The following is a 23,293-nucleotide window of genomic DNA, read 5'->3' as shown; positions in this document are numbered from 1 at the left end:
TCTCCTTGAAAGGCTGGCTAAATTCCACCCCCACTCCCTGACCCCTCTCAGCATGCATGAACAGTTACCGAGAACACAAAGACAACGCAATTACTGTTAGTCGATCTGGATTGCCCGTCTAAACCAAACAACGAGATATATCTTTTAAGGAGAGAGTTTGATGAGAAGGACATTACATGATTTATTTGCCCTTAGTGGATAAGGACACAAAGGACTGTGGACGACATAAGGCCAATTCATCTCATTTCCAAACAGAAGGTTTCAAAGGCGAGGTATGACTTCCTCCATAGATAGAGTTATTGCTTGTTAACGGAACCAAAGCATCGACAAAGTAAATTGTGGAATCGAAAACCTTACCATTAGGCTTTATTCGTTACTGAAGAAGATACATACAGGTGTAGTCGTTTTTAAGGGCTGGGCTTTTAGTGGTCGAACAGACAGGATGTTTTCATAAATACTTAAAAAATGTTCGGAATGCGAATTAAGTCGAGCACACGTTTGCAAACATGTCGCATGGTTGCATGTTTATTTGCCAAGACGTTGGATTGCGATTATGGGATAAAGTACCATAAACGACTCCTTTGGACGTGAAAACAGCACTTGAGTCAAACTACTTTGATCAGAAACATTTCGTTAGCAACAGTTGTTCCCCCCACTTTTTTCTATTTTTTGTTTTTCTTTCGCCGCGGGCTAAGAGCTGATAACAACACACTCATCTTTCGCTTTCACCGGCCAGAACTCAGAATGAATTCAGCATCCACGATATTTTCATCACAGCATAAATTATATGGGGATGTGCAAGAATAAAAGGAGGCCTGTATTCTCTATTAGTTATAATTATGTTTTTAATCTACTTTATTTACGTGATTAATACATGCTCCGTTACCACAAGTAGTCCTAGAGGTGGACTGCCTGTGAAGCTATTCTTGTATAAATCAATTGTGAAGGGATTCCCTTCTGTTGTCGAAATAATCCGTACAACTTCCATTGCAGAATGCACATCGAGCACAAAATAAGGACTTTTCTCGTCTAAGTCGACCGTATTTGTGAAAGCATTTATAACTCTACAAGTCATTTTCCAAGACACTTGGAATACTTAGAAAATATGCTTGGCCCATGTCTACGAGGTGGATATGGAGCGTATGAGGTCTAAGTTTGGCCACTAGTTCAGCATTGAACTGAAGATTGAAAACCTCGCTGCAATATTTTAACGTTCTTAAGCGATAACACATGTCTAAACAGCACAGCATGTTTTTAATGCTGATATCCCACGTCTGAGACCTAATAACTTCCTTCATCGCGATATTTTTTCAACGTAACCTTTTGAGGCATGACCATTACGGATTAACAGTAAAGAAAAGCAATCAAATGGTCGGTCACGGAACCAATACCTCAGGCTAAATACTCAGATCACTGTCAGAAAATATTTTCCTATCAGCACTGATATCTATGCTTCTAATATTCTTTCTGAATAAACTTTATCCCCGCAAAGAAGCATTAAAAATTAAAAGATACCATGAAAGTAGGTCTCATCCGGCACGCGGACAAATTTGCATATCCACTGTGAAACTCTGCATGCCTAATCTAATTGCGATTTTTATCTTTCATGTCAATTTTTGAATAAGAAATCACTCGGGGAACAAATAATCGCAGCAGTGCGACAGAAAAGGAAATATTTGCTTGCAAATAGAATTTTTATGCTTCTTCTCCCCGTTGTGTACTTTTTATTTCTTTTGGGGGCCTGGGACTTGGGGTGGCATTTATTTGGATTATACCCAATACCCTTTAGGATACTTGTGCTTGCCAAGTGACCAGGCTCCCATGTGAGCGTCACTCCGTTCCATCTTGATGGTGGTTAAAGACGTGGTGTGTCATCGTGGTTTTTCATTCGAGGTGAGTTTTATTAATTTTATCCCTTAAAACAGTTTCCTCTTTGACGATTTGTCTTTATAAGTCCCGAGCTTTCTGTGGTTTGGTCTATTTCCATTTTGCTTGCCCATGTACTTGGTCGAATTCACAGCTTTCTTCGTTTCGACTTTCTTTCTTTGGTTTTATGGCTAGCTCACCTCCCACAGTTCTTATTTTAGGCCATTCGTTTGTTCGAAGGCTGAGTTCAGACCTTAGATCCAATTTTTATGCCCGTGCTGCCGAGCATTTTAATCTTTTGGGCGACGCCGTGATTCACTTGCATGGCGTGGGCGGTCGTACTGTGAAGAAACTTCGCCTTTACGACCTTGGTGTTGTTTCTGCCCTAAAACCCGACGTCATCATTCTTGAAATAGGCACTAAGGATCTTGGTGCTAACCGTCCCGAGGTCGTCGGTTCAGGGATCGATGATTTGGTTCAATTGCTGCTCCAATCGTACTCTGTACGAGTCATCGGTATTTGCGAGGTGATACCTCGTGTTCGAGCGCCGTTCGTCAACACGCCGGCAACGATCCTCAACCAATATCTCACCGATGTTCTAGAGCCTTGTCCCAACGTTTTTTCCTGGCGCCATAAGGGCTTTAGTAATCCCACCGTCAGTCCTTACTTATCCGATGGCGTTCACTTAAACCCTCAAGGCCAATATTCTTTATATCGAAGCTATCGGGGAGCTATCTTGAAGGCCCTTCGCTTGCTTTGATTTCTCACCTTGCGGCTTTCTTTTTCTGGTATTGTTTTATAAGGCCCTGGTGCTGAATTTTATTAATCTTGATTTTCGGCCCTTGTTGGAAACAATTTTTGTAATTTTAAGCCCTTGTTACTCTGGTTTGTTTAATTTTAATTTATTAGGGCCCGTGTTGCTCATGTTTCATTTCCCTTGGAGCGCTGGTTGCTCTTGTTTGTTTTCCTTTTGAATTAGAGCCATTGCTGCTCTGGTTTTCTTTTAGTTGAGGCCCTTGTTGCTCCTGTTATTTTGAAGTAGAGCCATTGTTGCTCTGGGTTTATTTATTTCAGGCCCTTGTTGCTCATCCTTATTTTGAATTATTGCCATTGTTGCATTGGTTTTATTTGCTTTGGGGCCCTTGTGGCTCCTGTTTAATTTGAATTTGAGCCCTTGTTGCTCTGGTTTTATTTTACTTGGGGCCCTTGTTTCTCCTGTTTATTTTGATTTAGAGCCCTTGTTGCTCTGGTTTTTACTTGGGGCCCTTGTTGCTCTTGTTTATCTTGCATTAGCCCCCTTGTTACTCTGGTTTTATTTTACTGGGGCCCTTGTTGCTCCTGTTTATTTTGATTTAGAGCCCTTGTTGCTCTGGTTTTATTTGGGGCCCTTGTTGCTCCTGTTTATTTTGAATTAGAGCCCTTGTTGCTCTTGTTTATCTTGAATTAGCCCCCTTGTTACTCTGGTTTTATTTTACTGGGGCCCTTGTTGCTCCTGTTTATTTTGATTTAGAGCCCTTGTTGCTCTGGTTTTATTTGGGGCCCTTGTTGCTCCTGTTTGTTTTGATTTAGAGCCCTTGTTGCTCTTGTTTATCTTGAATTAGCCCCCTTGTTACTCTGGTTATATTTTACTTGGGGCCCTTGTTGCTCCTGTTTATTTTGATTTAGAGCCCTTGTTGCTCTGGATTTTATTTGGGGCCCTTGTTGCTCCTGTTTAGTTTAATTTAGAGCCCTTGTTGCTCTTGTTTATCTTGAATTAGCCCCCTTGTTACTCTGGTTATATTTTACTTGGAGCCCTTGTTGCTCCTGTTTATTTTGATTTAGAGCCCTTGTTGCTCTGGATTTTATTTGGGGCCCTTTTTGCTCCTGTTTATTTTGAATTCGAACCCCCTTTTTTTGCTCTCATCACAGGCTATTGCGGCGACACTGTGTCAGCCATGCCTGTTCCCCAAAAATATATATATATATATATACTGTATTGAGAATCTTTAGTGTTAGTTCCAGGTACTTGTTGCCCCCTTTTCTGTAGATGCCTCCTCGTCGTTCACAGCGATCCAAGCGGCCATCTGCTCAGGCCTTGGAGGCCTTGGAAATATTTCCTTTGCGGTGCAAATGTTCGCAGCCGATGCGACACAAAACCTGCAGGACACGAAAAACTGCGAGCACAATCGCTGACGCGAGATACGAAAATCGGACGATGTCGGAGAAGACCGAACTGAATTCCGAGAATTATCCGAAGGTTTCTACTGTTACGGACGGACGGACTTGCACTCTGGGTAGCATAGTATCTAGGACTTCTCAGAAGTCCGGAGATACAGAAAATGTCACCGTTCAAACCAATCCTGTGGTCAAATAACAATCACTCTCCACATAGACATATGTGAAAGCCAAATGAAATTGTTTTTTCTCTTTCTGGTTTTTTATTGTATTAAACAATATGCATTTTTTTAGAAGATGACTTCGGTTGAGTCGATTGTGAAATTACCAAAACATTCATCACCTTGTCTGCCAGTAGTAACTGTACACTTCTGACGAAAAATTGCAGACTGCAAACCGGGTACAAAATTCAATCATGGTGTTTATTTCTTGGTGTTTTTCATTTCAAAAAGTCTTCTCTGAGCGGCTATCAAAAGAGCTCAGTTTTTTACCCCAGTGCAGCTTAGCGTCGATGACACTCATGTTGCGTTACAGGTATCGAGACGGATTTGATTGGCTACATTGACCCATGGAATTTCCTGAAGGAAATATAAAATTACAACTATAGGTTTTGCTTAGTTGAATTCAGGATCGAGGAAATCTATTTCAAATATCACTCTCAAAGATACTTAGGCAAAAGCCCAAACGATTTTATTTTTGCAGAGCTCCCAAAGAAAAGTGTTTTTGCCATCGCTTCTCAAGCGACCACTAAATATGTCAATCGTATTAAAAGCAGTCAAAGCCTGTATATGGCTAGTGCTGTGTAAAATGGGTTAAGATGAATACATTTTCATGTAATTACTAGAATTTCTTATTTCAACCAACTGAAGAATGCCGTTGAAGTTGTTATCAGCAATATGCAGTTTTTGTTGAAGTGGGATTCCCGTTTTTAATCGTCTCAAAAAGGGCGATGTACAACTTTTTATTTCCAGCAATATAATAATGTTTTGAAATAGGTGTAACATTTACAATGAAAACTATAAAAAACAAGGTTTCAATTCCATTGCTAAAGCACGTGAAATTGGACATTTTCCCAGTATCATCAATATAATATTATAGTAATAAGTGTCGAGATTACGAGGTAGGTAAAGTCTGTTTACGAGCCAAGTGGCCCATCAGGTCGGCGCTTAACTCCGGTTTCTGAAGCTTTCTTTTTAAATTAATTTGTGGCAGTTTGGCTTAGTACCCGTGGTGACACAATAAGTGTACGAGTTACATTAGCTGGTACATAAATAATATTTCTCTGTGTCTTAAGTTGTCTTCCTTTAGGTGCTTGCATTAACTTCTGATATGCGATTCTTGGTGCTAATAATCTACACTCTAATTCATTAAGGTAAAAAAAGTCTGACTTCTCAGGAAATATCAGACCATAAGCGACTGCACATGGTGGCCTCTTGTTCTTAATCAAATGATGATGACATATCCTACAAATCCACTCTTTGTTATCAACACTTGTTTTATCACACAGACAAGTTTTAATGTCAGTATTGGACTGTCAAAGTTTGTCAACATTTAGTACACTATGCCTATACCACAACTGGTCACAGCAAGCGCATATATACAGTGGCCCTTGACTCACTATTTTATGGAATTTTTTTATGTAATAACTCAAAAGAAATATTAGAAGTTCTATAGCTTCCTTGGTCGGTATTCATTACATTTTGCTTTTTTCTCTGTAGATGAGTTTTTTCTATAATTTTTTGGTATTTACTACGTTTTGCTTTTTTCTCTGTTGCACTTAAAGTTTTCCTATAGTTTCTTTAGTACTCATTGCATTTTGCTTTTTTCTATGATATTTGAGTTACTCAGTATATACTTTTTCTGATATTCGTTTCGTTTTGCTTTTTATTCGGGTAGTTAATTGTGTACAAATTCTATATTGTTTCCCGTATTCAGCTTTTTGTTGGTTTTTGAGGATTTTTTCATACTTTATTTTTACTAGAAAGTGTACAAGCATTGCTCACAATTAAATTAATAGGTGTTTCACTATCAGATTGAATTGAATTTGGAGTGTACAAAGCTGTGCATGATGAAACATGAAGCGTTTCATCTAAATGTCCTGAATTATTTGATAGTTTTTGAGTTTTCCAAGAAATTAGGACGCACAGGTTCAACTTAAATGTCAATTCTCTAAAGTTTTCACTTGATTCTATAATGTAAGTGTTCAGATTCATTGCATCAGAAACTGCTTGTGTTATAAAGTTATCTGTCCAATCACCTTGTATAGACATATCAGATAAGACTGTAACCAAGGCATATCAACTACTTTTTCTATGAAACGTTCAAGATTGTCTGTCATATGCCTAACTCCAACTAACTCTGATTTCTACATGACGACTTGAATCGCCATATAACTGGTGTGATATTGACTTAAATAAACAATCGCCACCTCAGACTCTACCACCAACATCTAATGGTCTTTATAATCTAACTCTTAACATTCTATAGCGCAATATAAATTTAGGGTCACTAAAGGAAATATTTCAACAGTATTAGCTATTATGGGGTCATGATTTGATTCAACATGACTAGAAATTAATATTCTTTGTGAAGATACATATGTAGCCGCTGATTTTATAGTTTTGTTATGAAAGAAACTATAGAAACTGACTTGTTTTTTGTAAAAATTTTGCTTTCCAAAGCTGAAAATTTCTAGCAATGTGATATAAAGCAGAAGAAAAAGGTACTGTTTTTCTCAGCATTTTTTTGCATTTCGTTCTTATTTGTCTAATATTTAGTGGATGTAAAATTTTTTTCAATAGTATTCTTGATGGTTCTCTATATCTTACTCTTCCATTTTTAACTTTTGAACACAATCAAGAATGTCTATACTTTCAAACACAACTCAGTGAGTTTATCTTAGACACTAACAGTTATTTATCTAAAGATGCATTACAATCAAATTGAACACTCAATTATATTTAGAACCTGAGGCACAACTTTCATAAATGCATTTATTGCAATACGCAATTGTTTGTATTGTTTGCACAAATAATTTTGCGTTCTGTGGCTAATTTTGGCAAGATCCACAAGGTATGGCATATCAAGTTTATTTTGTTCCTCAGTACTGGGTTTGTTTGATTCCCGATAGAGTTGTTTGGACTCCCGAAGGAGTGTTTTAGTACCACTGCTAAGTTTTTTTGCCTCTCGAAGGAACTGTGTTGTCCCATTGCTGGGTTTGTTTGCCTCTCGAAGTTGTATTGTTCCATTAATTAGTGGGTTTCTTTGACTCCCGAAGGAATTGTTTCGCCCTATTGTTGGCTTTGTTTGACCCCCGTAAAATATGTCTCGATTTGGACGATGGTTTCTTGACACGTAAAGGACACAAACGATTAAAAAAACGTATAAATATGTTTTGAAACAAATACTTTGTAAATGCACAGAAAGTTGAGCCTGGTTCTTGCTGCAAAATAGTGAAAAATCATTGTGTAAAAGTAGACGACTCACCTTACTTGCGAAGATACAAAGCACATTGCCAGCAGGAAATCGGTGCTGTTGTGGTCGATAACTATCCGTAATATCCATGTGGCAATTCCATGAGTATCTTTATTCATAGATTTTCGTCAATTTTCTAATTTAATTTTGATAGAATAAATACGTAAACCGAATCGCAGTGACAGTCTGTGTGAATTAAGATCCTAACCTGCATATTTTGATCGCAGGTGGCGTGTTACAATAATAAATTACTCTACTCGATAAAGATTCGAAATACTCCGGAATTTGCAGAAAATCGTTTCGAATCAAAATCGAGTTGTACGAATCAAACTGAGTAACAGTCATACACTCACTCAGATCGACAGCAAGATAATATGGCTAGGCCCATGTATAGGCCTTAGCCAGAAAATCAATTAGTTTCGAGAGTCCAATGCAATTAAGAATTAAGTAAGTCATGGGATCCCCCTGAGCCGTTTGATGATTGACTTTTCCCTAATTATAAATGTCTCTAATATCATGAATGACTAGGGGTTTATTTCTGTTTCTAGTCTAATCAACCGGTTATCGCCTTGAATCTAGGAAAAATATGGCACCAGGTGAAACGAAGACAATTGATGAAATCAGCGACATAGGTGATATGTTAGAATTAGTAAATGCACTTGGAATCTCTGCCGCAGGACTAACGACACTGGAAGAGTTAAAAGACAAAGTAAAGACCAAATCTAAGCCTTCAAACACTTCTGGTGGTACAGAAAGTCAGGTAAGTGTTTACCGTGTCACAAAAAAGTAAAGTACATATATTACCTATTTATCATTTATATATTGTAGCTCAATTTAAAGATCTGCAGCGAACCTTTGTCGGGAATTTTCAATATGTACACGGATTCTTATTGTTAGCTATCGATTTTCTCTCACGAAACAGTACATTAAACGCATCTACAAAGAATCCGAAAAGTATATGCTGATAAATGCCACTTAGATAAAAGATTGTTCTCCCCTCCCTTTTCATGACTCTTTCTCTTCTACTTAACCCCCTCCTGCCTCTCCTTCTCTTTCTCCTTCTCCTTCCCCATTTCCTTCTCCTCCTCCCTCCCTTACTATTCTTTCTTACTCCTTTTCCTTCTTCTCCTTCTCCTTCTGCTTCTCCTTCTCCCTCTCCTAGTCTACTTTCTTACTCCTTTTCCTTCTTCTCCTTCTCCTACTCCTTGTCCTTCTCCTTCTTATACTCTTCTTTTTTCTTCTTCTTCTTCTTCAATTCCTTCTCCTCCTCCTTCTTTCTCCTTCCCCTCAGTTATTGATTGTATTTCGGTTGAAGATTTTTCCGAGATTGTTGCCTTTAGGGAAGTGCTTTTCTACTAGGATAAGGAATCTGTGTCCGATATTGGCGCTGACGGTTTTGTTGAATGGGAGGCCGGGTTGTACCAAAGTATGTTGTTCCGTTGTCTGTCTTTTCGTTTGTTAGTCGTGGGTGATTTATAGTGTAGGCTATCTCGAACTTGGTGGGGTTGCTTAGTAGGCAGGTAGATTTGTTAGCGACGTTCGGTTTGTGGTCTTTCAGTGTTATGAATGCGTCTTTGTTAGCTGTGGTGTTCGCCCTGTCATCGATGCCCAGTTTTGTAGCGATGTTTTTGTTTTCTGAATGGATAGCCCGTGTTATTTTGTTTATTGCTTTTTTGTAGGATTTGGTGATGTTTCGTTCAATTAGGGTGTTGTATGTGGATGGTTCCAGTATATAAAAGTTCGTTGTTTTGTTAGCGGCGATGAAAAGCTTGGTTTCGTTTTTGATGCGTTCGGTATCGTATTTCAGCTTGTTGAGGAAAGGGTTATTCACTTGCTTAAATTTCGTCCATTGTATCATCTTGAGCATATCGTGGTGTCTTCAAATTCCTTTAGTTCGTCGATCGGAGAGGGGTTCCTGGTAGAATTGAAGCCGTATGTGTCTTTCGAGGGAATTGGTCGTGTGGGGGTTTGGTCGTGTCGGGTTTGAGGAGGAAGTATGATTTCCAGCGCATTCTTTCGTAGAAACTGCTCGGCTTTTTCGACAAGTCGTTGCAAATGGTCGCTCTGTGATGGTAACGGAACTGACTCCTCGTAGAGTAGCCAATATCGAACTTTTCCATTACGGGTTGTTGTAAAGTGCTCAACAAGTGTTAATTTGAAGCGTATTAGGAACTCTGCGTTTGGATTTTACGATTTCCAATTTAATATTTTTTTTTTTAGCGATCACGAAACGCGCCTCTAGGGATAAAAATGTAGTCGTCCAATTTTTTTTTTTTTTAACATATAAATATATATATATATATATAACTAACTGCAGACAGTACTGTTTCGGCCTTCTGGGCCTCATCAGTGCAGTGCTAATGCTAGGATGGAGGAGAACCAATATGGTCACCCCAAACGATCCAACCTTTGTGGTATCGTCTAAGCCATGCCAGAGTGCTCAAACTAGAGTACACTAGCGAGCATGCGCAATTGCAGAGCAATGACTCATCCTAGTTAGAGTGCTCAATTTGGACATGAAAGCAAAGCTTTGTATGCCAAAGAGCTATATCTAACTGCAGACAGTACTGTTTCGGCCTTCTGGGCCTCATCAGTGCAGTGCTAATGCTAGGATGGAGGAGAACCAATATGGTCACCCCAAACGATCCAACCTTTGTGGTATCGTCTAAGCCATGCAAGTACCTGTGGAAACTCAAGGAGAAGAGGGAAGACTATTCGATCTCATAGAAAATTATTGCTAGGCCTTAGAGCACATTCCAATGCCACAAAACGTTGCAATTTATGCCTCACTGAGAAATTTTTCTATACCATGAATCCTTCCTCATACGACAAATTGCTTAAAGAGAACATTACCAAGACCTACAAAAAGTCAAGCGATCACCTTGTTGACAAGTTAGACTCCCAGTCTGCCAGAATTGCTGAGCGACTGAAGTTGGACAACCGCATTGAGAAATTGGCTAAGAAAGATGCATTGATCTCGTTGAAAGATCATAAACCCAATTTTCAAGACAATCCATCATGCCGCTTAATAAATCCTTCTAAGCCTGAAATTGGGAAAATTAGTAAGCATATCCTCGATGAAATTAACAACGCTATCATCACCAGCAGTAAAGTAAACCAGTGGAAAAACACCTCCAGTGTCCTTAAATTTGTTTTATTAGTTTAGAAAACAAGAGCTCTCTTTCATTCATCTGTTTCGACGTTTGTGAATTCTACCCCTCCATAACTGAGAAGTTGCTTTCGAAAGCACTAGATTTTGCTTCTAAGTACTGCTCAATCAACAACCATGAGCGTGAAGTAATCGTGCACACAAAACGATCTCTACTATTTAAAGATGATTGCCCATGGGAGAAAAAATCTGCCAGCAACCTCTTTGATGTTACCATGGGGTCCTTCGATGGAGTGGAAACGTGTGAGCTGGTTGGGTGCTTTCTCTTATCAATTCTTACTGAGAAGTATGGTCAAAATATTGGTTTATACCGAGATGATGGTTTGGCTACCCTCAATGGAACACTGCAGGAAATAGAGAATATCAAGAAAGGTTTTTGCAAAGTCTTCCGCGACAATGACTTAAAAATCACAGTTGAGGCTAACATCACCAAATCCAAATTTTCTGGACGTCACGCTTGACCTCTCAAGTGGTAAGTATTACCCTTTCACTAAGGAAGGCAACATTGCCCTGTACGTGCATAAAAAATCCAACCACCCGCCATCCATTCTGCATAACATCCCTGAATCAATCAATAGGAGGCTCTCCGAGATATCTTCCGACAGGGAATGCTTCGATAGCGCTAAACCTATTTATCAAGAAGCTCTCAAAAAAGTGGGTATAGCTACACCCTGTCATTCAAAGCCGCATCAAACCAGGCACCACGTCCACCAAGAAATAGGCAGTGGAATATTACATGGTTTAACCCATCATATAGCAAGAACGTAGAAACTAACGTCGGAAAATGCTTCCTTGCACTTGTTGATAAGCATTTCACCAAAACTAATCCTCTTCACAAAATTTTTAACCGAAACACCCTTAAATTGAGCTACAGCTGCATGGGAAGCATTACAACTGTCATATCTAACCATAACAAAGCAGAAATCCGGAAACTCGCAAGAATAATGATCAAGCTAGGAAAAGCTGCAACTGTAGGAAACCTGACATATGCCCCATGGATGGAAGCTGTAACATGGAAAGCGTAATTTACCAGGAAGAGGTCACCACAGAAACTGCAAAGGAAACATACATTGGTCTCTGTGACACCGCGTTTAAAATGCGTTACACGAACCACTTGTGTTCATTCCGGAATGAACGTTACAGGCATGCTACTGAACTTAGTAAATATATATGGAGTCTTAAGGACAAGAACACTAAGTTTAATATTAAGTGGCGCAAGGTAAAACAAGCTAGTTCTTATTCCAATGTAGCTATGAGATGCAATTTGTGTTTGTGGGAGAAATATTTTATCATTTGTAAACCGCAAATAGCGAGCTTAAACAAGAGAAATGAGCTGACATCATGTTGCAGGCATGTCAGGAAATTCCTGTTAAATAACGAAACGTTACGATCGCGCGTGTAGTATCTTGCGCGCGCATGTACACATTGTTCTGTCTTTTAAATTTCGGTGGATTGTAACCGTTATTTCTGGCAGTTGCCTGACGATTGCTTCGCAAGAGGCATGAAACTCAGAGTTGCAGTAAAAGTTCAAGTAGCCTAGATCTTGAAGTATAATTATCCACAGCCCTAGCCCTGCTATCGAGCAGTTTTTAGTAGATGATGATCTCATTCCGCTATTTTGGTTATATATAAATATATATGTATATATATATATATATATATATATATATATATATATATATATATAACTGCAGACAGTGCACACTGTTTCGACCTATGTGGGTCTCATCAGTGCAGTGCAGACACTGGGCCAAGCTCTGGAATAAACCATTGCCTGGGCGCTTCACTTGTGGGACCAAGTGCAGACACGTTGCCATGCGAGAGTGCTCAAATCACAACTAAGGTGATGAGCTTCTATCTATCTAGATAGATAGAGCTTCTATCTATCTATCTATATATATATATATATATATATATATATATATATATATAGATAGATATATATATATATATAACTAACTGCAGACAATACTGTTTCGGCCTTCTGGGTCTCATCAGTGCAGTGCTGATGCAAGGATGGGGAGAGCCGATATGGATCCCCAAACGATCCCACACTTGAGGTATCGTCTAAGCCATGCCAGAGTGCTCAAACTAGAAGAGCCTAGTGAGCTATGCACTATATGTATACATATATATATATATATATATATATATTTAGTATAATTTCAGAGCTGAGCAAAGAGTTTCCAAAAATCTGATTGGTCGAGCGGTTCCTTATATGACGCTGTATAAACCGCTCCACGCGGTTTATATAAAATGTTAAAATAAAATGCTAATAAATGTTACTAAAAAATGTTATGATTTTAGAAATTTCTCTGTTGTTCAGCTCTAAAATTATATTAAAACAATTATTCGCCTCAGGTTCGGTGAATATTGTCGATTAGACGATATTCACCTCGCCTTAGGCGAATAATTGTTAAATATACAGGAAAGAAAGGAGAAAGCCTTGGCAAAATCATCGTATTAGACAAAAGTGATTTGATACATACCTTCTTCTTTTTGTTCTCTTGTACTACCTATTGCCTTTAGCCAGAAATCTCTTTTACCTGTCTTACTACCTTTTTTTCGCGAAATATAGCTGCAAAAGCCTGAAGACTCTTATTTGTTTTCCTAGCCATTCCAAGTTCTATCAGAAGCATTCAGGAAAGACAAGCAAAAACGTGACAAGTTGTGCAGCCTATATAAAGAAACGAAAGGTTTCCTCGACCAGCTGAATGAAGACACAACTCTCAAAGTCCTCGGAGAAAGCGTGAAGGACTTTAAAGCAACTCTGGATAATAATATCGAGAGAATCAAACCAAAAGATCAATATATTATCCTTGTTGTAGGTAAGCATTTATCCCTCCTCTAAACTGCGATTACCTCAGATTTCATCAAGCTTTAAGAACCAACTAATCAAGATCACGTTTGAAAAACAGGTGAAACCAGCGCAGGAAACAGTAGCATCATCAATCTCATTCTTGGAGAAGATCTTCTATCTTCTAAAGTTCTCCATTGCACTTCAACAATATGTGAGTTAAAATATGGCAAGAAACCTGCCATTCTCGCACACTTTGAAAACGAAGAGAAAAATCCGCCGACTTTGTGGGAGCTTGGAGATCCTTCGAGTTTCAAAGAGAAAATAGCAGAATTTGCTTCCTCGAAAACTCAAGATGGACGAGAGAGAGCTCCTTACAAGAAGGTAGAGGTGTTTTGGCCGCATCAATTGCTCAAGGTAAACGAGAGGGATCAATATTATCCCGAAATGCTTTTGTTAATCACTTCTAGTTATTGATCGTTTTTTTACGTTACTTTTTTCTTTTTGGAGCTTCATGAAGTTAACCGTCTGAATCGTTTAGAAGGGAATATGGAAACAGTTGAAATAAAAACACCAAAATCAGGCGTTTTATATTGATCAAAACAGATTTTATTACGGAGCACTTTGAAAATATTCAAACTTTACTCGCGGATTTAGTATACAATAAGGGTGGATGTTTTGCATGTGGCGTATTATTTTCCCCAACACCATAGCGGGTCGCAAAAATACAAGCAATGATCAAAATGTGCGTTCGTAGAATGCGTGAAACTACCGCATAAGTGATTCATCATTCCACTGTGATTTAATTTTCAGTTTTCTGACTTCTAGTTTTCGAAATTCCTCCTACAGCCTTATTTTCGCATCCCGTCGATTGAGTAAGGCATGCGTGATAAACTAAATAAAAACAAAACAAAACAATCCCTACAGTTTAAAACAAAGTTGTACCAATCTAATATTTGATGCATTTTTTTGTTACCGATTAATTGGTAGATACAGACTAAAAAGGTATTTCTTCGGTCCAAATAGGAGGGTGTCATGATTGTCGACAGTCCTGGAGTTGGGGAAAGCCAGGCTATGGATCAATGTGTGCATGATTACCTAGCAAATGCATTCTGCTTTATGTATGTTATAAAAAGTACCAATGCTGGAGGAGTTAAGAAGGACAGAGTAAGTTTGAAGGCAGCATGGCTATTTCTTCAGGCCCAGCTCTCTATATTTTTAGTTCTTGTGTGTTTGCCTTTCTTTACTGTTACCTCACGCGGCGTTTTCATTTGATTTGTTTATTATTTTCATTTTTGTGTTTTGCCTCATCCATGATAAGAACAGAGCCAAGTGGCTCATGCATATCTCGTTTCATAGCATGAAGTGACTAGGAGTCTTACTACTCCCTCCTGAATGAAACCATCACAAGCTGAGGATGCCCAACATTTCATCGGGCTTCCTTCCTGATACGTTGATATCCGTTAATACTATTAGGTGGAGTGAGGCACTGAAAGCCTCAAGTCTAAAACACAATGACCCCGCCAGGTCTCGAACCCGTACCTCCGCAACCCCGAGATCAATTAGTTTAATGGAAGGATTAGAATTTATCTGATCTCCCATTAGGTTCTATAGTATTATTTGATCCCTTCCCCCTCACCCCTCTCACTGGCAATAAGAGGGTTGTCAATTTTCTGTAGCTCTCCTTTTAATTTATACTCTGTTGGCAGGAATGACGGCGACTGATCCCCTCTCTCTTTCACTTTAACACCATGTGACTCCCTCCCCCGAACAAATCCTCTATTCCTTATCCCCAAACGATAAAGTGTAACTGGTTCCTAACCGTTCGACCATTGCGTCTCCTACTTCATTACCTTTATGCGGTTTAATTAGACTTAGCAGCAGAGAACCTGATCCCGACATGTGGTTTCCAGGACCTTCTCTAAAAAGCAATTAATTAGATACAATGAATATATGAAGTTCATATATTTTGAACTGCGGTATTGAATACTTATGATACACGATCCTTCGCAGTAGATAGCGCTATTTATGCAATAGCAAAAATCAGACCTGAAAAAGATCAGGCATGTACGGGATTCGAACCACTGACCTCTGCGATACTAGTGCAGCACTCTACCAATTGAGCTAACAAGCCAACTGGGAGCAGGCCGTTAAGTTGATTCGTAATAAAATATATGAACTTCATATATTCATTGTACCTGATTTATCATCACGGGTTTATTACGAATCAACTCAACGACCTGCTCCCAGTTGGCTTGTTAGCTCAATTGGTAGAGCGCTGCACTATTATCGCAGAGGTCGGTGGTTCGAATCCCGTACAGGCCTGATTTTTTTCAGGTCTGATTTTCGCTATTGCATAAAAAGCGCTATCTACTGCGAAGGATCGTGCATCATACGAAAGTAATTAATGTTAGATATCTTTGCCTCCTAACAGCTATTGTCCTTACTCCAAAAAGTGAAAGCCCATAAGGTGAATGAAAGTATGGACCACAGACTATTCACCAAAAGTGCTTTGTTTGTTGCCAACTTTTGGGATGAAATCCCCTCTAAAGAAGCCGAGGATGTAAAGAATTCACAGCTCGAGGCACTGACTAGGAAGATGGGTGAGCTGGACGAGTCACAAATCGTTTACATGTCGTGCAAGCGAGTTCAGCTCGCACAGTCGTATGGCCTCATCGCGGACGAATTTGATAAGCTGATGAATGGGATTATCCGTCTTCTAGAATCCTATCTGAATGACAGTCTACAAATCTACTACAAGTGAGCTCAAACGTGGTTTACAATGAAAGTCTCTTAATGATGCCTGATTCTATAACCTTACCATTTCACTCTTACAATTCTTTCTTTTCCTTCTTTCATGTCTTTTATTACCACAATTAGCAGTAATGTCGCAATCTGACTGGGCAATTTGTGGATTTACCCGGCTGCGCCTCGTGAGTTCACACTATTTTGACCACTATGACCAAGCCAAAGCACTGGGTGATTTGTTAATGTTATGCACGGACCCACTCTATTCCTTTCTTCCTCATCTGATTTGAAAAAATACAATTTAACTATTCACATATTCACGCCAAGGGACGGGGTGGGGGAAATCTCGAAATAGGTGGATGTGACACAGAAAGTGGCTTGGCAGAAAATTTTGTTCAGGGGCAATAATGATCTATAGTGTACCGACCTTTATCAAGATCGGTTGTGATACTTAACTGTTTGATAATGTATCAAACAGCGCTGCAAGTCTGACTGAATAAAGCTCTTTTGGAAAATTCTCAGGTGGTTGGGCGATTTCCTGTTTCGTACATCTGAGCAAGTCGGGATCCTGTTGAATTCGACGACCCTGTCAAACAACGAAAGAGAAGAGAGGATGCAAAAAGTGATGGATAGGATGGCCGGACTGGAAAAATCACAAGATCAACTTTTCAACGAGCTCAGTGAAAGCCAACTACAAGCGATCAAAGAAGTTATCAACGATCTTGCCAATTACTTCAAATCCGAAGACACTACCAGAAGATTCTGCGCATGGTCCTCATCTGACCTGCCTGAGGATAAAGCAACCTGGGAAGAAACGAAAAGTGAAGCATTGAAATGTATCTCTGAAAGAGCCCGTGCGTTTGTGCAGAAATGGGAAGAGGACGAACATCATTTTGCGAGAACCCAAGTTGCCCTTATCAAACATTGCGCCGCTAAATATGACATTATGGAGGTAGACATCAGAAACCTACAAGAAGAGGTAGGAAGACCAGAGCAGGAAAACCTTAGCTTTGACCCTTTCAAGAGATATGCATCATTGCGAAGACGACTCCCGGTGCAAGGCAACGCCCCAGTGTGGTTCAGACAAGGTCTGACCTCGGTGGTACTTGGCACTCCGTTCATCTATAATTTGGCTGAAAAACTTAAAAAGAACTTTAAAAACAAAAGGAAGCTTGAAAAATTCAAACTCGATCTTGTTTCCTACATGAAAAAAAAATCCCAGAAGTGTCTTGGACTCATTGCCAATGAAGAAAGTCTGCTTCCGTTCATAAATGATCAGTTGAAGGATGCTGTCCAGTTCTTGAAGAACATCAAAGCCAAGATATCACGACTGAGAGAAGGTGATAAGCAGATATATAGTCAGCTATACGAAGCGAACGTCAGAAGCACATTCGAAATAAAAGAAGTCTATGAACCCGTACGTTCGCGTTTAGAAGTCTTAAAGCGTGAAGTAACAGTTTATGAAGTCAACTTTTTAAGAACATCAAAGTTCTCAAACAAGGAACTACAGTGGAACCAAGATGACAAATCTATCGTTGGAAGGGGAACTTTTTCTACAGTGTATAGTGGTGCTCTTTTAAGGAAAGGACAGCCAGAAGTTGAAGTGGCACTAAAAGTCTACAACAACCCAATTAGAAGCAACAACATATCGCATTTTATTGAGGAAGAATATGCTCTGAGGTAGGCTTTCTGTAATGTCTAAAATATAACAACAGAAGTTAAACACCAAAGAAGAAATCCAAATGCATGTTGTTGAAAAGGCAAATAGCAGCTGAAGGTTAACAGCGGAAAGAATAAGCCGTAAGTGTAACTTTCTAATCGATGTGGTCTACAATGACGAAAGAGAACTCACAATTTATTCCAAGTAAAAAAGTTGGTTTCAGGAGTACAATTACAAAAAACACGTGCAATCTAAATAAAATTTTATGTTCATTTATACTAATTAGAACATGAACCTTGAATCGTACATTTATTTTTTTCCCTTTTTTCTTCTATAATTTAGATGCCTCAGTCACCCAAACATCATAAAGTTCTTTGGAACGCATCTTTTCCAATCTCCACCATCTTGGACAAAAGTGATTATTGTCTTAGAGCTCTGCAAATGTTCGCTTAAAACTCGAATCATGTCCCAACCTGAAAATGCTCCTGCGCTCTCCAAAGACGAAACTGCTAGGATGAATGTGTTACTCTGGGCTGAACAGATTCTTGATGCCTTAAACTACTTTCATCAACAAGGATACGTTCATCGAGATCTAAATCTGGACAATTTACTGGTGAGTAAAACTTTTCTTATGCTGGCCAAGATGAATGCAACCGCGTTTGCCTGATACACTGTGATCTCTAACAACCTTAGAGTATCAACCGAAGGGTTAGCCAGCCTTTCCACTAACCTGTCTTGAATGAAAGCCATGCTTTCACCTAAATATGGAAATATCAATGTTTCTTATCGACAAAGAAAGAAACCGAAAAAGCTCATTAAGTAAATATAATTCTCTTCCAACAGGGTAAGGGCGCCTCGAAATCGGAGTTAGCTTAGTATCACCGTCCATCATCACGAGGATAAAGAAGATTTCTTATAACCTGACAAAATTTCAATTCTTATTTTTTTTTCTGCGAAGCGCATTCATGGAAACACAATCTCGGGTATAAAGATTTGTCGCGGATGATTTGCAGATTCTATAGCACTTAAGTTCGAACATGAGCTAGTATGGGAAATGGCAAACACACTAAAAATTCCTTTACAATATGCTTCAGGTCAAAGAACCTATTTATTGAATCATATGGTATTCAAATCAGATATTTCCGGAACGTTTGAGCACAGGTCCAATTTGGCTGCCTGAGGAGAATTTTGAATCCGACTATTTCCAAAATTGGACAAGCATGTAGTCCTCTTACTCATTAATTACATGGTTAATCAGGTAAAAGGGCGTTGGTCAGTCAAGCTATTATTCTTTAATTTTTGAAAACTCTCCAATTAAGGATGAATTTGGATAGTTTGAGGCTCAAACTATCCAAATTAACCTCAAAAATTAATCTCAAAAATTAATCTCAAACTATCCAAATTAACCCTTAATTAAGTTTTGTGGATTAATAAACTAGCAACTTTTCAATTATTATTATAATAGAATACTTCTACTACTGATGGAAAACTGTTTAGTTTTTTCTTCTTATGTTTGTGATTTATCTTCGATCCGTGAAATTAATAGCAAGTGATTGATTATTTAAGTTTGGTTGCTTGATAGAGAATGATGAGAACTACTAATTTTTTGTGTTAAAAGACATAACAGATCTACCGCGATGGTGATTAGCTATTTAAGCTTGATATACGACAAGGAAAACTTTGCCTGTGATTTTTCTCCAGTTGTGGCTCCCAGGGTGACCAGCTGGCAAGTCAAAACGGCCTCATTACAAAATTGACGTAGGAAAAGTTTCATGAAATGTCATCATGTCAACGATACCTTTCTGATGCGAGTTTGTTACGGTCTCTTGTATTAGATGCGAGCTTCAATGTATTCTTGTTTGTTTACTTCGTCCCTTCCAGCACAATCTCACAGGTAAATCAAAACTGTGGTTTTGCAGATAAATTGATTCTAATCCCTCTGACTGTTAATCACCCTCTATCGTTTTCATGCGCTTGAATTTTTAAAAAGCGAGAAGAACCGCCGTGATAGTGTTCTGACATTTTGTGTTCTTTTTAATTTGCATAATCCATAATCTGTCCGTGGGAATTACCGCTGTGAAATGCTTTGATCTGATCCTGCCCTTAGCCTATCAAAGCGCGCGTTATATGGGTCATAAGCCTAATCTATCAATCTTATTCATCATGCTTCCTGGCATGTAGGGCAGCAACAAAAGCTCTCCACTCCCGTCTGTCTTGGGCTAGTCTCACAAGCCTAAGCTATATAATAATAGTATTAAGAGCGTGCCTCTGTAATTTCCGACCACTCGAAATTGGTTCAAAAGTAAATCTTGCCTTAAACTTTGCATGTGAATAAGGAAACCATTGCCTATCTTCGGAACCAAAGTGGTTTCCCTCAGATTTCCAAAGATTTTTTTATTTTTGAACAATTTTTCGCGCGTAGGTCGAATCGTGAAATTGACATTATTTGTGTACACAAAATGAGCAATCTTTATTAAGATCTCACGCTGTCGAAAATGATTCGATACGAGAGCTATTCTGGAATATATAACAGTTTAATACATTAAATTTCCAAGTGTGATCACAAAGGTAGAGTACCTTGATACATGTAAACACTATCGTCACGTCTAATATGCCGCTACTTGACTAAGCGGTAAATTGGTACTTTTTAAATTGCTATTTCTCCGTACTGAGACAAAAAATCAGGAGTTGCACACACTCAAGAACCGTATATGAGAGCACCATTTTCCGTAAAAATAAACATAGCTGTTATCGCAGGAAAAAAATAAAGTGAAGTGGAAATGTAAGGTTTTCACATACCTGTACGGCGCTGCTTTCAGTAATTTGCATTCGTATTTATCCACAATGAATTCCAAAATAATCGCAAATGAACAGCTCAGTGCACTTACTAATACTGTAGAATGTCTGTAAGTCTGTTTTTATTGTCCGAAGGCCCAAGGATTCCAAGGATTTCTTTCCAGGTGCGAGTCTGTAGGAATTTAGGTCATTCATTCTGAGTGACGATTCAGCGGCACCGAAAAACAAGACTGTGCTGCAAAGATAGAAGAACTGGTCACAGATTGTGGTGGTCTCCAGTCACTGCCCCCCCCCCCTCCCGCCCGCGGCTCCCCAGATTCGCATGCAATCGAGGCCACAGGGTTGTTTATCAGAGAAGAGAATGTTACGCTGAACGTCACTCGACTTTTTACATATTACCGAAATTACCGGCAAATTTGGAACAGTTTATAACTTGAATTCGGATGTAGCTGCGTATTTTAGGGGATACTGTGGGCGTACACAAAACGTGAGGAAGGCCATAACCAAGGCCATGGTGTAGGCCATGTCCTACCATGTGGCCTAACCTGTGGCTTACCTTATGGCCTACCCTATGGCCTACCCTGCGGCCTACCCTATGGCCTACCCTGTGCCCTAAACTGTGGCTTACCTTATGGCCTACCCTATGGCCTACCGGTGCTCAGATTTTTAAAAACATAAATATAAAATCAACAAGAGTCGAACGAGTACGCTAGCGTACAAGTCTATGCCTATAAAAAGGATCATTTCGCTTAAAGGATCATATTGCTTAAACCAAGTATGGATTCATTTTGGTGGTCGAAAACTAGCCTTACTCTTTATCTGAGGAATATGGTCGCATGATAGTTTCGCAAGATCATTATGAGAGCAACTTGCTTCCAGAATATTTTTTTGACTAAGTGAAAAAGTGGTATTCAACGTTCATCAAAAGGTCCTCCTAAACTTTCCCATGGTTAGACTAGCTCGTGTTTGCTATGTTAATAAAAATCAACCTACAATCTCCAATTATTGTGCCCTAATTGCATAGAGATAATATCAAAAATTATCAAGACTATTGTTTAAAAGAAATTTTCGGCGTACCTTGTGGAAAATATATTCGATTCTATCAGGTTTAGAATTAAACTTTATTCTTGCCGATTTTTTAAGTTGACAGATGACAACAAAGTGAAACTAATCGAAGTTGGTATAGCCAAGCACGAAAAAGAAATGACGGGTACGTTTCGAAGTATGCTGACTTACCTTGCCCCCGAGGTCCTGGCAGGTAAAACTTACAACACCGAGGCCGACATGTATAGTTTTGGTGTGATTCTTTGGGAGATGTGGTATGCTGAGACAGCATTTCAACCAGACGTTATTCCCCACTCACCATTTCAGCTTACGAAAGACAAGGTCACAGAAATCAAAGCCCTGCGCCCGAGACACATTAAAGGAACTTATAAACCCTGGAGTAAATGGGAGCTTGTCATGAAGACGTGTTGGGAGGGTGAGCCAAGTCAACGACTGACCGCTTTAGAATGCTTACAAGAACTTGGCGACCTCCGTCAGCGTATAGAGAAAAAAGCACCCAGCGGATTGGCTGTGAAACATGTTCCGTTACCAGAGGCAACCCAAAGTCAATCAACCGCTGAAAGCAGTCCGATTACGTTGAATCCCGACCCAATTACTAAACCGAAACAACAGCGAACACCACCACCAATAAAACCCAAGCCAGAAAGATCGTCTGTGACAATTGAGGAGGCAACTAAAAGTCAGTCAACCGCTGAAAGCAGCCCGATTACTTTTAAATCAGAAGTTATCCCCCATTCACCTTTCCAGTCTACGAGAGACACGGTCACTGGAAGTAAAGCCCTGCGCCCGAGACACATAGAAGGAACTTATAAAGCCCTTAGAGACTGGGAGCTTGTCATGAAGAAATGTTGGGAGAGCGAGCCAAGTCAACGCCTGACCGCTCTACAATGCCTACAAGAACTTGAAAGCCTCAACCAGCACATAGAGGAAAAAGCACCCAACGGATTGGCTGTGAAACATGTTCCGTTACCAGAGGCAACGCAAAGTCAATCAACCGCTGAAAGCAGTCCGATTACGTTGAATCCCGACCCAATTACTAAACCAAAACAACAGCGAACACCGCCACCAATAAAACCCAAGCCAGAAAGATCGTCTATGACAATTGAGAAGGCAACTAAAATTCAATCAACCGCTGAAAGCAGCCCGACTACTTTGAAACCAGAAGTTATCCCCGATTCATCTTTCTATTCTACGAAAGACACGGTCACAGGAAATAAAGCCCTGCCCCCGAGACACAAAGAAGTAACTTATTAAGCCCTTAGAGACTGAGAGCTTGTCATGAAGAAATGTTGGGAGAGCGAGCCAAGTCAACGCCTGACCGCTCTACAATGCTTACAAGAACTTGAAAGCCTTAGTCAGCACATAGAGGAAAAAGCATCCAGCGGATTGGCTGTGAAACATGTTCCTTTACCAGAGGCAACCCAACCCCCCTCCCCCCCCCAGTGAGACTGGACTTATGATGGGACCACCCTGCTGAGGACATTTTTTGTTGCGTTACTATTATGGTATAAAAAAACTTGTGCTTTTTCGTTTGAAGTTATTTTAGTAGTCTGAACAAAATATT

At 39.4% G+C, this 23,293-nt stretch overlaps 1 protein-coding gene across 5 annotated transcripts; it reads left to right on the top strand.

Moving 5' to 3' along the window:
* The first annotated feature begins 65 nt into the window (after positions 1 to 65).
* On the top strand, positions 66 to 23,154 carry LOC111334739 (uncharacterized). Of its 5 annotated transcripts, none has more exons than XM_022940551.2 (9): positions 127 to 272; positions 8,074 to 8,254; positions 13,278 to 13,491; positions 13,582 to 13,877; positions 14,487 to 14,627; positions 15,895 to 16,220; positions 16,731 to 17,888; positions 18,211 to 18,481; positions 19,570 to 20,926. In XM_022940551.2, the coding sequence occupies exons 2-9, from the start codon at positions 8,081 to 8,083 to the stop codon at positions 19,585 to 19,587; spliced, it is 2,598 nt and encodes an 865-aa protein (XP_022796286.1). In that variant the 5' UTR covers positions 127 to 272; positions 8,074 to 8,080; the 3' UTR covers positions 19,588 to 20,926. The 5 variants fall into 5 exon arrangements, with proteins under 5 accessions (XP_022796285.2, XP_022796286.1, XP_022796284.2 ...); XM_022940549.2 differs by lacking the exon at positions 19,570 to 20,926 and adding an exon at positions 21,808 to 23,154 and having other exon boundaries at positions 132 to 272; XM_088726962.1 differs by lacking the exons at positions 127 to 272; positions 19,570 to 20,926 and adding exons at positions 1,665 to 1,893; positions 21,808 to 23,154.
* Positions 23,155 to 23,293: the final 139 nt, after the last annotated feature.

This window comes from Stylophora pistillata, chromosome 7 (genome assembly GCF_964205215.1).
Source record: "Stylophora pistillata chromosome 7, jaStyPist1.2, whole genome shotgun sequence".
Classification (NCBI taxonomy): Eukaryota; Metazoa; Cnidaria; class Anthozoa; order Scleractinia; family Pocilloporidae; genus Stylophora; species Stylophora pistillata.
Note: the sequence above shows the minus strand (reverse complement) of the source record. Positions and strands in the feature narration are given on the sequence as shown.

Coding starts and splice junctions, on each gene's coding strand:
- LOC111334739 (XM_022940549.2), top strand. CDS start 8,081: ATGGCACCAGGTGAAACGAAGACAATTGATGAAATCAGCGACATAGGT. Junction 16,221..16,730: donor AGTCTACAAATCTACTACAA/GTGAGCTCAAAC, acceptor GAAAATTCTCAG/GTGGTTGGGCGATTTCCTGT. Junction 18,482..21,807: donor TAAATCTGGACAATTTACTG/GTGAGTAAAACT, acceptor CGATTTTTTAAG/TTGACAGATGACAACAAAGT.